General features: G+C 33.6%; 1 protein-coding gene and 1 long non-coding RNA gene across 2 annotated transcripts in view; both read right to left on the reverse strand.

The window, feature by feature from the left end:
- LOC126735279 (uncharacterized) overlaps window positions 1–16,151 on the reverse strand; it is a 67,727-nt gene that overhangs the window by 22,503 nt on the left and 29,073 nt on the right. The gene's annotated exons all lie outside the window — the stretch shown is intronic.
- LOC126735278 (uncharacterized) lies at window positions 5,766–13,146 on the reverse strand. The gene is made up of 2 exons (XM_050439225.1): window positions 12,679–13,146; window positions 5,766–12,604 (listed from the first exon to the last, which is right to left on the reverse strand). Exon 2 carries the CDS (start codon window positions 12,165–12,167, stop codon window positions 6,633–6,635), a length of 5,535 nt encoding a protein of 1,844 aa, XP_050295182.1. The 5' UTR covers window positions 12,168–12,604; window positions 12,679–13,146; the 3' UTR covers window positions 5,766–6,632.

Here is a 16,151-nt window from a genome sequence, read left to right on the forward strand (position 1 = left end):
GCCATGGACAAAATGGAACTCTAGGATGATAATCGGCTGCAGTCATATCTTGAACTTTCTGGAAGTGGTAAGGATGGAGTTGCTCGTGTAGTACCCGCCAGACAGAAGCGTTACTCGTATTCATATTCTTAGCGACGTCACGTGTGCTATTTGATGGTTCATCGGCAACTCGCTGAAGCACCTCTTCTTCAAATTCGACTGTTCTTACGGTTCGAGCAACACCAGTATCATGCATCTTGGTATGTTTAAGGCCTGTCTCAGCGAGCCGCCGATGAACCGCAATAAACTTGTTGTATCCAGGATGCTGTCGTTCGGGATAACGTTCATGATACAACCGCGATGTTGCTCGTGCATTGCAGTTTGTTGCTCCGTATGCCAAATGCATATCCGCCAATTCTTGATTGGTAAAGTTTTCCATTAGCAATAAATATTTTAAAATTGTAAGGTATAACATTTTTAAACATAACATTGAGAATTGACATTGATAAGCGTCAATTTTAAACAATTGTTGTTATGGTATCATATACAAAAGGTAAAAATAAATGCAGCAGATCCTATTTAGGTAATTAATGTTTTTTATAAATTTTAACGCGTCTTAGGGCCGTAGTGGCGTAGTGACGCATTTCCGGACATGGATTCCTATACTCAAATGGATTCTTCTGTTGCACTGAACAACCCCCAGCAGTTTGATCCCATAGTTCTTGAAATTCTGAAACACCCTGTATATGTGAAAAACCAGAATTTTTTTATAAAGTTAACTTTAACTGATACCCCATCCATCCGATAAAGTTAACCTCTACATTTTGAAGTTAACATGTGACGTTATTGCACAAGTTAACTTTAAGTTACTTGTCAAAATAGTTTTATAACACCGGCCCTAAGTATTTCATTAAATTGAAAACCAAAAATTAACACAAAAAAAGCTTTCGAAAATTTCACGGTTTTTTTTTTTGAAAATCACGTTTCGTTTATTTTTTTGAGCAAATGCTTAAAACAGAAAGAATATGCTTTATGTAAAACTTGTAAAAAATAACAAGAATTTTTAGTTTCATTATTTATACAGTGAGACAATATGTACAAAAAACGCCTGATCAAAAAGCTTTTTTTTTTTATTTTTTTCCTTCAGATTCAATGTCATTTCTAGTAGTTTTTGACATGCAGCTTAACGTTCTTTTGCTGTGGCTTTATCTTCATATTAGAATTTAATAGTTATCAATGGTATTGACTAAATTAAAGTTTTTTCGTGCTACTTAAACTTTTGGATTACCTTATGCGATTATTAGATAAAAACTTCGACTCTTCAACGATATTAATAGAAATATGTATAAATTAAAAAGGCATATTTTATAATGATTAACGAACAAACAAGTTTAAAAAATAGTAGACACAAAAGGATTTAGACGAGTCAACACCTACGCCAGATTAATACAAAATCCGTTTATAAATGTCGCCGCTGTCACGCTGTAAAAGCTTAAACAAAAAAATCTATTTTTTATGCTTCTAATTTACTGCTTACAGATAAAGACCACCCAATTCGTAACATTCTCAGAACATAATAAAATCTTAGGCAACTTGCTAAAATGATTTTATTATGGTTCATTAATTATTATTATATTGATAATAACCACATTGCATTCGGGACTTAATAAACGCTCTTCCTATGTTTTATAGACATTAACCGGATTAGAAGGGTACTAAATCAGTCCATACTGTTTCCAGAACCAATAAAAATAATTTAGAAAATTTTCGCGTTTGACATGTAATTATTATTATACGGGAAACGAGCTGCGCTCGCCAGCCACGCGTTAAATTGTACCCAGTTACTGAATCTTTAGTTCAATAGGAGATTTGCCATTAAAATAAGGATTTTCATGGCTAACGGAAAGGAAATTGCTTCACTTCCGGGTTGACCATAGGTCAGTTAGATTGGAATTAAATGAATCCCTCGATAAGAGAAATGTGGATTGTCGAAATGTTACATAAGTCTCACACGTTTTAAATAAATCACATGAAAGCACAAATAAAATATTATAGTGAACAAATTTTTTGTACATATTTTTAGATTTTATTTATATAGGTTTATATATAGGAAGTTTTTTTATACAGGGTTTATCAAAATCCAAGATTCTAAGAATCTATTTAATTATGATTGATGAAGGAGATTTTGTATACACCACCTGGGAGTATTATTGTTTATATTCCATCAGAATTCAACTAGAAATAACATATCTCTTATAAAGTAAAATAGTTTTTTTACTGAACATAAGCTTTCTCTAGTTGTACCACCATGTGGTTTTGTACATCATTCTTTTTATATTTTATATCAATAACTTACCATATAAATATTGAATAACAACTCCCATTTTATCAAGTTTACTGATTCTTTATAGGGGTCATGTAATTTGACTATAGATAAAAAAGGCACTTAGCGATTTTAATAAAGAGAACTAATTTTGAGTATATTTTCAGATTTATCTTGCCACCAAAGTACGTTTACCAGCTAAATAGTGGATTAATTGAAACCGTTTCTAATACCTATTTTTCCAAGGAGGGAAAGTTTTTCCTGGTTGTACAACTACGCAATAGATCCTATATCCCTTATATATATGGCAGGACATATACATTATATCCTGCCATAACTCTGCTGGAATCTTTGACAATTTTAAAATTTTTTACAAGCTGCAAATTGCAGTCAGGCTTACCATTTTCCGCTAATATACCAATAAATTCCAATAAATCATTTTTTTTATTTTCATTAGTTTAGTTACAGTTTATAGAAGTCTTAGTTGTATAGACCCTGAAGACACATTACAAAGAGAAAACTGTAATTTTTTATTTTGCTTATAAGGCAGTCAATTATTTTGAAGGTGATTTTTTGCTCAGCCTACACAAATGCTGTTAAATTATATAGGGTGTGCCAACAAGGTGTACGGCTAAGATAGCGCCTTAACTATACGAGGTAGAGCAAAAAGTTCTACAGCAAAGTTGTAGGGTTGATAAAAACCTACGAACTAAAAATATTTATATGTGTGCTGGGTGTGTCACAAAAAAGTTACTATAAAATATGACTTTTTTTTTAAATGGTACGCCCTATATATTATGGTACCAAAATGTGAGGCAAAAAGAGTACTTTACTTTGGTATAACGTTTTTAAAATTTCCGTGCGGCGTTGCAACGTAATTAATTTTTTTATGTTATTTTTTGTCTTTTACAGGGTTCGTTTAAAAAATCATAATTAACTTAAAATTTATTCTGCTCCTATGAAACTTGCACCACAGTTAGTCAAGGGTACCCACTCTAGGCTGACTATGATCATTTGTAATTTTTTAATACAGGGTGTTTTTAAAGAACTTTCAAACTTGGTCAAATTAAATACGCAATATCTCAAATTTTTCAAATGGAAATGAATATTTCAAATGAACGTATTCTTTAATTTTTGATCAAGTTTGCTTAAAAAAAATTATTAAAGAATTAGAATTATTACTTTTCCTACAATTATTATTATTATTATTATTACATACTTGAAAAATTAACCAACACAATTATTCACCTAAACTGCTAAAAAAAATAGCAAAATTAAATTACATACTAGGTAGGTACTTACGTATTTTTGCATAAATGTACATTGTTACACTAATTTTAAATTTTAAAGATCAATTACAATTTTATTATAAATTGTGTTCAATATGACCTCCTAAATTTTGTACGCAAGCGTTTACCCTTTTTGAGAATGAGTCATTAACCTTTTCCAACATAATTGGCGTGACTATTTGAAAAATCTCCCGAATTTTATTTTTCATATTTTCACTTGCGGTAGGAGTTGTTTATTAGCATTTTTCCTTCACATATCCCCACAAGAAAAAATCCAGTTTGGTTAAATCTGGGGACCTTGCGGGCCAAGGGACCGGCCCACCTCTCCCGATCCACCGGTCATCAAAATGCTCATTTAAAAAATTTCTAACAGCATGGCTATAATGAGCCTGGAGCGTCGTCATGCTGAAACCAAATTCTATCTCGAACATGGTCAGGCAACGTTTGTGGAAGGACATTAAAATCGTTTTGTAAAAAGATTAAATACATTTCACCTGTAAGATGTCATAAAAAAATTCAGGCTGACGAATCTTATTTTGCGCCCACTGACAGAAAGCCATTCTTCTTTCATAATCCTGAGGAAGTAATTCCTGCAACAATTGAATGTAGTAAGGATGGAATTTTTCGCTTCGAAGCATGCGAGATATTGATGTTGCACTAAAGGGTAATTCTTTAGCTAGCTGCCTAACGCTTTTATGAGGATCTTTAACGACACCTTAATCTGCTGTCATCCTGTTTTCCTCATTTGTAAGTGGCTTCACCCGTTTATGTTTTTCATCAATTGTTCTCTCAAATCTTTCTTTTAGTTTTTGAAACATTTGTGCTTGGGGATGTCTCCTTTCAGTATACAGTTGCGCATAAATTTCAGATGCCAAAAAGCTACTTCTTTCAGCAGCTCCAAGGGCATATATCATATCAACAAATTCCTCACGAGGAAAATTCATATTGATTACAAAATGAACAATAAAAATTAAAAATCGATTAACTAACTCACCGATAATAATTTCTAAAATGGTTTTTGAAGGAAAATCATAATCTTGTCTACTGCTGTCATAAAACTAATATTCTGATAATTAAGTTTAAACCAATGTTTCTAAGCAATCTTGATCAAAACTTAAAGATTACCCGTTTTATGCATAGTATTTTACAGAAAAGTTAAAATATCTCAAAAAGTACTTGGTTTAGCTATAGGACATATTAAATAAAAAATGAAGGTATTTGAGGGTCAAACTTAATTAGATAAAAATATACAGGGTGTTCCATTTAAAAAATTTGAGATATTGCGTATTTAATTTCAGCAAGTTCTTTAAAAACACCCTGTATTAAAAAATTACAAATTATAACAGTCAGCCTAATGGAGGTACCCTAGACTAACTGTGGTATAAGTTTCATAGGCGCAGAATAAATTTTAAGTTAATTATGATTTTTTAAACGAACCCTCTAAAAGGCAAAAAATAACATAAAAAAATTAATTACGTTGCAACGCCACACGGAAATTTTAAAAGCGTTATACCATAGTAAAGTACTCTTTTTGCCTTACATTTTAGTACCATAATATAGAGGGCGTACCATTTAAAAAAAAATCATATTTTATAGTACCTTTTTTGTGACACACCCAGTATACATAAAAATATTTTTAGTTCGTAGGTTTTTGTCAACCCTACAACTTTGCTGTAGAACTTTTTGCTCTACCTCGTATAGTTAAGGCGCTATCTTAGCCGTACACCTTGTTGGCACACCCTGTATAGAGCTTTTGGAAATTTGTACTGTTCAGAAACTTTATCGAGTATAACCACCTTTAATTATTTGCCATAAAGTTAATTCTGCATAATGTTTAGCGTACTTAGGGAACTAAGAATAATTTAATTTAAGCAGAAGAGGTGATTAGATTATAATCACCCGAACGTTATAAACCACAGCAATTTATGGTTTTGTTAAAAAGATTTTTAATGATTTTGAAGATGAAACTTATCTTTGAGTATATATTCGGGACCTTGACTAAGTACAACTCAGTACTGCATGTAATAATAATAATAATAATAATAATAATAAAGCTTTTATAAAACAAATCAGAGCTGTCAAAACCACTACTAATATGTATGTTATTAATTATGTAATTAATATGAGATATTGTTGGTTAATTTGGGTTGCAGCGTGAAAATATAATGCGTGAAAAAACTTTAGGATTTGTTTATTCAATTTTAAAAGAGAAAACCCCAGTCTTCGATCAGCCACGTGCAAGTGGCGTGAGGTTAGTCAAAAAAAAAGGTTAGATTAGATAAGTAACAACGACGCGTGGTCTTCCTACGCCGCTAATCGTCTGTCTCCTTCTCTTCACTATCGCGAGGGGAATCACTCTCCGACGCAGGCGGACCAATCAGCAGATAGCATTTTAACGCGCGGCGCCCTCAACAACCGGTTACGAAACTACGCGTTACGGGGTGCGCACAACAACTGTTTATTTACGAGGAACATTTGCAAAGTTCGCTAACATACCGCCGCCCTTGGAAGTTCCCGATAACTTTCAATATATCTAAACTTAAAATACCAATATAAAGAACCTCAATTCGAGACTGGGGGTACAATGATACAAAAGCTTAGAACTAATATAGGCTTAAATAATAGTACAAAATCAGTAATAGTCATAAAGTTAAGTGCAAAATTTCTAGCATATGACCTTACCAACAAAATTTCAAATAACAGAGAAATTTATAAATTATATTAGGCATTCTGTGCGGATTAAAAATAAATTGACATGTTTTATTTCACATGAAGAAAAGCATAAACATACTCAATAAAACAAATAAAATTTTACATACTTCATGTAGAAATAACAATTAAATAGGAGAAAGATAGAAATTAATATATTAAAAGCAAAAGAGAAAAGACAAAAGTGGACTGTATATGGGTTATAGTTTAACATATCACTCTTTTACTTGCAGAATAAAAATTAAAAATTATACATAATTATTTCTACTTACATAATAGTTAATATAATGACAGTTTTGCAGTAAGCAAAGGTATACATAGCGTTAATAACGTCAATTCAGGGTATTATTATAACCGACCTGGGCACATTTAATAGGTAGCGGGCACAATTTATTTACTGCACGTTTGACGACACCATTGTTTGTACGAACACTTACTACACGCACAGTACTGTCACTGCCAGGATGTAGCTCGATGATTCGCCCTCTTTTCCACTGCGAGGTTGGTAAATTGTCCTCCTTAAGTAGAACAAGGGAGCCTAGTAGTTCGGTACGCGGGACCTTGAATTTCCATTTGTACCTTTGATGCAAAGTATGCAAAAACTCCGATGACCATCGGGACCAGAAGTGCTGCGCCATTTTCTGCATGTGCTGGTATCGGGATAGTCGATTGTCAGGAATTTTTGTGAAGTCCAACTCCGGGTGCATGTTCAAGGGACGACCAATTAAAAAATGGCCGGGCGTCAAAACATCCAAATCGTTTGGATCGTCACTTAAGGGTGTCAGCGGCCGAGAATTTAAAATGCCCTCAATTTGAACCAGCAACGTGTAAAATTCCTCATAGTGTAATGGCGTATTTTTTAGAATTCGCCTAAGATGCTGTTTTGTCGACTTTACTGCCGCCTCCCAAAGACCTCCAAAATGCGGAGCACGTGACGGAATGAAATTCCAAGATATCTTACTCTCGCTCAAAAAGCTCCGTAGTCTTTCATCATTTAAAATTTTATATATCTCGTTAAATTCATTTTTAGCCCCTACAAAATTAGAACCATTATCAGAGTGCATATTTATGCACAAACCTCGTCGGGCTATAAATCTCATAAATGCTGCTATGAACGATTGAGTTGTCAGTTCTGTAGCTAGCTCCAAGTGAACAGCTTTGGTAGCTAAGCATACAAAGATGCAAATGTAACACTTTAAGAGTTTTTTGTTTCTGAATTTTGAATCCTTTAGAAGAAAGGGTCCAGCATAGTCAACACCGGTATTAAAAAAGGCATAATTAGCGGTTACCCGGGATGGTGGCAAGTCTCCCATTTGGGCATTTAAAGTTCGCGGATTGGCCTTAAAGCAAGGCATGCATTTCCGTATGATTCGTTTAATTAAAGGTTTTCCTTTTAGTGGCCAAAACTGTTGCCTTACAAAGGATAGGGTTGTTTGACTACCGGGATGTAAGTTTTTGACATGTTCGTGGGTAACAACTAGCTCGGTGAACGGATGGTTATGAGGAAGTACAATAGGGTGTTTATAGTCAAAGTCTATATTCGCATGACTTAATCGACCACCTACTCGTAGAATTTTAGAGCGGTCGAGAAAAGGATTAAGCGTGCTAAGTTTACTTCTGGCTTTAACACCACGGTTGTGTTCCAATTCAAATATTTCTTCAGGAAATCTATCAGCTTGGATAAGCTTAATAAGGCAAGAAGTACTCTGGGAAATTTCATTTGGTGACAAATGTCCAGTAATTCTTTGAGCTTTGTTTTTTAGGTTATGAAGGAATCTTCGACAATATGCTACAACATTAATTAGCTTGGGGTACGAAGAAAATCTTGAACAAATATTGGTGACAAAGTCAATATTTGGGTTTGCGATAAAAACAAAGGATTTTGGGTTAATTTCAGGGATTTCGGATATTTCACGGGCTTGACGCGCAAAATTTGAGATATGTTTGCCTGTGGGCCAATACTTTTCTGGTTTTTTTAAGTATTGAGGTCCATGCCACCAAAGGATATTATTTTTGAGATCAGTAGGAGTCATGCCCCGCGATATAATATCAGCAGGATTCTGAGATGAAACAATATGGTACCAATTGCCTGCATCAGATAGTTGCTGAATTTCGGCAATTCTATTACACACAAATGTTTTTAAGCTGCGAGGTTCTAAGCTTAACCAGCACAGTACTATAGAGGAATCGGTCCAATAGAAAATTTCCGATATGGGATAATTAAGAATCTTAGTAACCTTTTTTACAAGTTTTACGAGCAACAGAGCGCCACAGAGTTCCAACCTGGGTAAAGAAACAGCTTTGAGGGGGGCTACACGAGATTTTCCACAAAGTAAGTTGCAGTGGATATTTCCATCTGCATCTTCGGAACGGACATACATGCATGCACCATAAGCGTTTATTGACGCATCAGAAAACCCATGTATTTGAACCCTTAGAGGATTTTTAATTGTAACTTGTCTAGGTATATTAAAGGTATTCGCTTTTGCAAGCTGATTAGAAAAATTCAACCAGATTTTGTGAAAATCACTGGGAACAGGTTCATCCCAAGATATTTTAAGTAGCCATAGTTTTTGTATTAGAATTTTTCCTTGTATTATTATAGGTCCTAAAAGACCCAGTGGGTCAAATATTGTTGATATTGCGGCAAGAATGGAGCGTTTAGTCACTAAGACATCAGGTATATTTTTTAGATTTGACGAGTATACAAATTGGTCCTTTGGAGAATTCCATGAAATTCCTAATGTTTTACTGCTTGATCCCTCATTAATTACATACTCTATAGACCCATTGTCAGGAATATCAGATAATACAGTGGGGTTATTAGAAGCAAGTTTTCTAAGTTCGAAACCGTATTCTTGAAAAATCGAAATTAAATTGGATTTTATTTTTACGAGTTCATTCAGATCATTACTTCCTGTGAGGGCGTCATCAACGTAAAAATCATGGGCTATGATACGACTTTCATTGGGAAATGAGGTTTTTTTGTCAAGGGATACTTGCTTTAAACATCTAGTAGATAAAAATGAAGCACTTGCAGTACCGTAAGTTACGGTGTTTAATTGGAAGTGTTGTAAATCACTATCGGGAGAGCCCCTCCAGACTATCCGTTGAAAATTTCTCTCACAGGGTTTCACCAAAATTTGCCTGTACATTTTGGCAAGATCTCCTGTAAGAACGTAATTATGTTCACGAAATCTGATGATGATAGAAAACAGATCCATTTGAATAGTGGGGCCGACCATAAGGGAGTCATTTAGAGATATACCTGTGGTCGATTTGGCTGAGGCATCAAATACCACTCTCAATTTAGTGGTGGTACTATCCTGCTTTTCCACAGCATGATGAGGCAGATAGTATGTAGGCACCGAGGCGGAATCCTTAGTGATATCAACCTTTGACATATGGCCTAAAAGCTCATATTCTTGAATAAATTGAGAGTAGGAACTATGAAATTCCTTATTCTTTAGAAATTTCCTTTCTATAGCAAAAAATCTTTTTTCTGCTATTTCCCGAGAAGAACCTATTTGGGAAATATTCTTCTTAAAAGGAAGACTGACTTCAAAACGACCTGAAGTAGTACGAGAAACCGTTTCAACAAAATGAGATTCGCAGTCAAGTTCTTCTTGTGATAATTTATTGGGTTCGTGAATAGGTTCCTCTATATGCCAGAATTTCTCAAGACAATTTTTTAATTCAATATCAAAATTTTTATTGAGAGAAAAACAGGATATAGGTTTACAAAATTGATCTTGATGAGCTGATATGGGTCCGGAGACAACCCATCCTAATAGTGTATTTTGGAGAATTGGATTATTCTTTCCGAGTCTTATTTGGCCAGAAACTAATAGTTCATAGAATATACTAGCACCCAGAAGTATGTCTATCTCAGAAGGTTGATAGAATGTTGGATCTGCTAGCTGAACGTCATGTGGAATGGGAAATTTAGAAATATCAATAACCTGCTGAGGACATTCTTCTGTAATTTTATCGATTACTAGGGCAGAGATTTTAAATTTATAGTTTAGATTTAAATCTTGAAAAGTCAACATGGTTCTTTTATTTATATAAGTTGTCCCTTGATTAATACCACATACGGGTATGTTAATCTTTTCCCATTTGAGGCTTAGCTTATCGAATAAACTTCTAGATATAAAATTGGACTGAGACCCGCTATCCAAGAGAGCTCTGCAAGGAATGCGTGTCTGGTGGCCATCATATACTTGAATTAAAACAGTAGATAGCAATATAAAGTTATTCGAGCTTGAATTAGCACAGGCTAAACTATAGTTGGTTATGGGATTATTTTGACATTCTTCTTGGTGGAATACCGGAGTATTTCTTGAATTATCTGGCAATACATTTAAGGAAGATGGCTGATGAGGTGATGAAGTACTATTTCTATCAAATATATCTTGATTAGAATTTACAATTCTTGAGTTGCAAAGTGAATTGCTAGAATGAGGATTGGGCAAAGTTGAATTGATGTCATTTGGATTTGCACCTGGGTTCACCCTTAACTGAGTGTATAAGGCTGTTTGAGGAGATTGATTGTTACTGGCTTGCCTAACTAAATCAGATTTAGGATTTACAGCAACTTCGAAAGTTCTAGGACTTCCAAGCTGATGCAGCAAGGAATGGTGGTTGCGTTTGCAAGTCCTACAGAAATGCTTCGATTTGCAATTCATGTTAAGATGACCTGGACGCAGGCAGTTAGTGCACAGTTTGAGTCGTTTGGCCTCACTATACCGATCATTTATGGATAAATCTATAAACTTTTTACAACTATAAACAAAATGATTAGCCTTACATAATGGACAAACATTTTCAAAAGCTGGATGGGCAAATGTTTTGTGTATAGAAACATGCTTGGAGGATTGTGACTCGTGTTTATTATAGATCTTGAAGTCAATAGACTCTAATAAATAACACCTCTCAGTAAGAAAGTTAGTGAGATCTAAAATGGTAGGGTTCTCCATATTCTTAGATGTAATTTCCCATTCTCTGCGGGTAATTTGACTTAGTTTGGAGGATAAGAGATAAATTAAAATAGTATCCCAGTGGATCACTTTTTCACCTAAGTTTTCAAGGCATCGAAAATGCTTTTGAAAGCTATCCAAGAATTTGCGTAAGCTTGAATGATTTTCCTCTTTAATCATGGGTAGGTTAAAAATTGCTTTGATATGGGAATGTGTAATTGCTTTTTTGTTTTGATATCTATCTTTAAGAAGTTTCCATGCTATGGTATAGTTATCATCACTGGCAGTGAGTGAACTGATGACTTGAGCAGCATCACCTCTTAAAGCAGATTGCAAATAGTAGAATTTTTGAACCTTGGGAAGGCTAGGATTTTTATCTATTATGGATTCAAATGTCTCAAAGAATTGAGTCCAGGATTCATAAGACCCTGAAAATTCAGGAATTGATATAGGTGGGAGCTTAGTCATAAGTGTAGTTACATTATTTATAGGTTCTGAGCTTAATGGAATGTTCTCGGGTATGGGAACACTTAAGGGAGTGAAGCTTTGAAGCATGAAGGTGGCTTTGGATATAATGGAAAAATATTTTTCTTCGAAATCTGCTCGCACATCATCCTGATCTTCTGCCTCAGGAAGATCATACCTCAGATGAATATCTTCAATGCCTGACTGAATTTTTTCAAATTCATTGAGACTAGTTTTAGCAGCTTGTAACCGGGTTTCAATTTGAACTTTTATATCTGGTGAGCTTAGGGTTTCGGTAGATGCATCTAAAAATCTTTGAAATCGGGTAAGAGATGCCTTAAGATGACCTCTTTTTGATGTCAAAAACTTTATTTCACCTTTAGCTTTAACTAAAATCTGTTCTGCAGTTAATTCTTCAGCCATTGTTTACTACGAGTAATGTTGTATATTTATTTATAAATATTATACTTACAAAAGCGCAAAAAGGTTCAACTTTAGAGGCTAAAAATTAATATTGAGCTGGTCATATACACGCTTGACTGAATTTAATAGCGTAAAATCAATTGGTTAAGGTTATACTTTATTTCAATAATAATAAAGCGCATAAAAGACTACAAATAAATGAGAAAACGAGAGCAAAATCAATTGGAATTTCATTTAAATTGAGCAAGCCTTTGATTTCTCGGGTTTATTTAGGGTTAAAAGATTAAAATTCGGGTAAAATGTAACAAAACAAAAAGCACCAAGTAGGTATTGGGCCTGGTATGTAAAGTCTACAAGCAACAGGTTTGCTTTTAGGTTTAACTTGAAATCAAATACAATGTGATTCAAATTTTGGGTAAAAATCTCAGCTTATAACCCTAGGATTACGTTTAGGTTTTGAGACTCGACTTAGACGGCGAAGGCTGGCTTTATTTAAATGATTTGGACTAACCTCTTAGGTATCTGCTGGCTGCTTCTCAAGTTTTCACTTTCACTACTTTTTCCACTGGCACATCGACTTTTAAACGTATTTGTACGTTTTCATGCGACTCGAAGGATCAAAATGTTGGTTAATTTGGGTTGCAGCGTGAAAATATAATGCGTGAAAAAACTTTAGGATTTGTTTATTCAATTTTAAAAGAGAAAACCCCAGTCTTCGATCAGCCACGTGCAAGTGGCGTGAGGTTAGTCAAAAAAAAAGGTTAGATTAGATAAGTAACAACGACGCGTGGTCTTCCTACGCCGCTAATCGTCTGTCTCCTTCTCTTCACTATCGCGAGGGGAATCACTCTCCGACGCAGGCGGACCAATCAGCAGATAGCATTTTAACGCGCGGCGCCCTCAACAACCGGTTACGAAACTACGCGTTACGGGGTGCGCACAACAACTGTTTATTTACGAGGAACATTTGCAAAGTTCGCTAACAGATATTAACATAGACTTGTTGGATACCTCGGATGTTGATGTTATTAAGTATTCTACTATCATGTCTTAAATGGGCTATTTATCTTAGATACTTATCACCAACATAGATCACAGATTTTTAAAATGTAGAAATAATCGTAATTTGGAACTAAAACCATTTGTTTTGGACAGCTGTGTCACAGATCATTTTCCGGTATTGTTAAATATTAGCCTTAAAATGCAGCCACAGAAAAAAAGCACGCATACAACATAATACTAACGAAACTATTATAAATAAAATATCCATTAATTATCAAAAACTAAAAAATATATTAGCAGAGTAAGACTGGACAATGATTAAGAGCATTAATGACCCTGAAACAGCAATGACAACTTTCTCGGAAGTTTTCGCTAAATATGTGAACTGTTCAGAAAATAACAATGTGTTCAAGAAGTACAAAAAAATTAAAAATTGGGTAACAAATGGTATTATCTCTTTAATTAAAGATAAGGATACATTTAAAAAAAAACTCAATAATAACTACAATATAAAACTTAAAAATTAGTATGAAAGATACAGAAACGAATTAACTAAAATAATAGGAAAACAAAAAAGAAACTTTTATAAAACCGAAATTAACAAAGCAAAAAATTATATGAAATTATAAAAGATGCTACTAATGAAAAAAACTCTGGATAAGTGTCATATTAAAGTTGATGGTCACTTCGAGAATGCTTTTCAAAATGACTTTCAAATGTCCAACTTCTGTAACCAATACTTTACAAATGTTGGTATTAAAATGTAAAAGAAGATTCCCAAACCTAAAAATGTACTATGTCTTCAAAAAACTTACAGTCGGTTTGTGTTTTTATCTCCAGTTACTAAAAATGAACTAATCAAACATATTCAAAATCTTAAAAACAGAAGCTGTCCAGGTATTGATGGTATATCTGCTACACTAATTAAAAAAACCCATGTAAAAATTCTTGAACCCCTACTACACATAATAAACAAAATTTATGAAACAGGTAAAATACCATGTAGTTTTAAAAAATCAGTTGTTACCCCTATTCACAAATCAGGACCTAAAAATGTTATAGGAAATTATCGTCCAATTAGTCAAATTACATGTTTTGCTAAAATTTTCGAGAAGAGTTTAAAAGATCGATTATTAGACTTCCCAAATAGGCATAAAATTATATCAGATAAACAATATGGGTTTTTACCAGGTCGTAGTACTACAGATGCTTTATGTGAACTTACTTCTGATATCACTAGCCATTTAAACAATAACAGAAAATGTCACGAAATAAAATAAAAAACTGGTTAAAAACTTAAAAATTAAGCCTAAATGTAGCAAAAACAAACATTGCTTTTTCTCTCACTGGGTTAAACAGACCGAATTATTCATGTTTTTTAATTAAAAAAAGTTATGAAATAAAGTTTCACAGACTAAGTACCTTGGAATATTCATTGATCAAAAACTTAAATTGCATATACATACTAAATATCTGGCAAACAGACTTAAAAAGTTAATTTACTATCATTTAGTTTATTAGTTTATTCATTTAGTTTATTATCATTTATAAATCCTTAACTGGGTCAATTTTGAGATATAGTATTTTGGTATGGGGAGGCTTATACAATAATCCATTGCATAAATTAAATATTGTACATAGGTACATTTTAAAAACTATATACAACAAGCCAAAGCTTTACCCCACAGAATATCTATTTACTGAACAAACCACCAACATAAGAACTTGATATACAACATCAATTTGTTCACACATTCACAACCATGATATTGCTAAAAACCAAATAAATCACAATCATAATACAAGAGCAAGAGCTAGAGGTAACTTATCATACCAAATAATTTCAAAAGTATTAACCTAAAATTTCTAGTTTATCTTGCGCCAAAAATGTATAATGTTCTACCACCTGAGTTAAAGGAAATAAAAAACAAACAAAAAATATAGCAAAGAATGTATAATATATGGGCACAATAAATATAATATTTTCTCCTCATTTTTGTAGGAATTTAAGTAGGTATTATAATATAGTCCTCTTTCATAGATTGTTAAGTGTTAAGGTTAGTAAATTTATTTGTTTCTGTAAAAATAACAATCACAAGCGATAACGAACGCACCCAGGTGCAGATTTCACACCTACGCGTTACAACAACTTAAATTTGTAATAGTGATCAGACAAAAAATTCGCAGTTTCTAGTAAATTAGTTAAAAAAATCACTAAATGTGGTAGGAGTCTACTGATTCCTTCAAATAAATAAATAAGGAGCAGCTCTAGAGTGAAAACAAATGGGACTTGCCGAAAACCAAAGGCATAAACATTGTTCAACAACACTGTTCATCTACATTGTTCCCAATCAGGGTTAAGTAGAAGATTCAATGGTTGAACAAATGTGGTAGCATTTGCTTTGCTGTTACTTGTAGAGTTTTAGGTGACGATTTTAAGGTTTCATATATTATGGTTGGAGGCAAACCTGGTATAATATATTTTGTGTAGTTAAGTTTTTCCATTAGTGGCTTTTGAAAGCTAGATTATATTGCATAAATATTGGCTCCAGCTTAACTTATAGCAATTATAGAAATTTTACTTCCGCGTATTTAACTTTGCCATTAACGTCCTTAATTTTCAATTTTTCTATCTCTCTATAATTTTTACCTTCAGCTCTTCTCTTTAGCCAGTTCCCTAGGCCTTCATTCAGCAATTACATGCTCATCAATCTGCATTGTTAAAGATATCTCAATAGCAAGAAGTTAGAATTACTTCCATTCTTCCAAAGTCCGACTGTAAGCTGGTCTTTTATGGCTGCTTCTGTTGGTATTCTTCCGATGCATGCACATTGTTCTTAAAGGAAATAATAAGTAATCTAGCCCCTTCCCCTTCCCTTTAATAACTCTGGCTAAAAATTTTTCGAATGTCTTTGAGTGTAGCTTTAGTACGTTTCTTTAGCATTGGTGGTTCCAAGTTTGGATATAAATCTGTCCTATGGT

This window comes from Anthonomus grandis, chromosome 4, assembly GCF_022605725.1.
Source record: "Anthonomus grandis grandis chromosome 4, icAntGran1.3, whole genome shotgun sequence".
Lineage (NCBI taxonomy): Eukaryota > Metazoa > Arthropoda > Insecta > Coleoptera > Curculionidae > Anthonomus > Anthonomus grandis.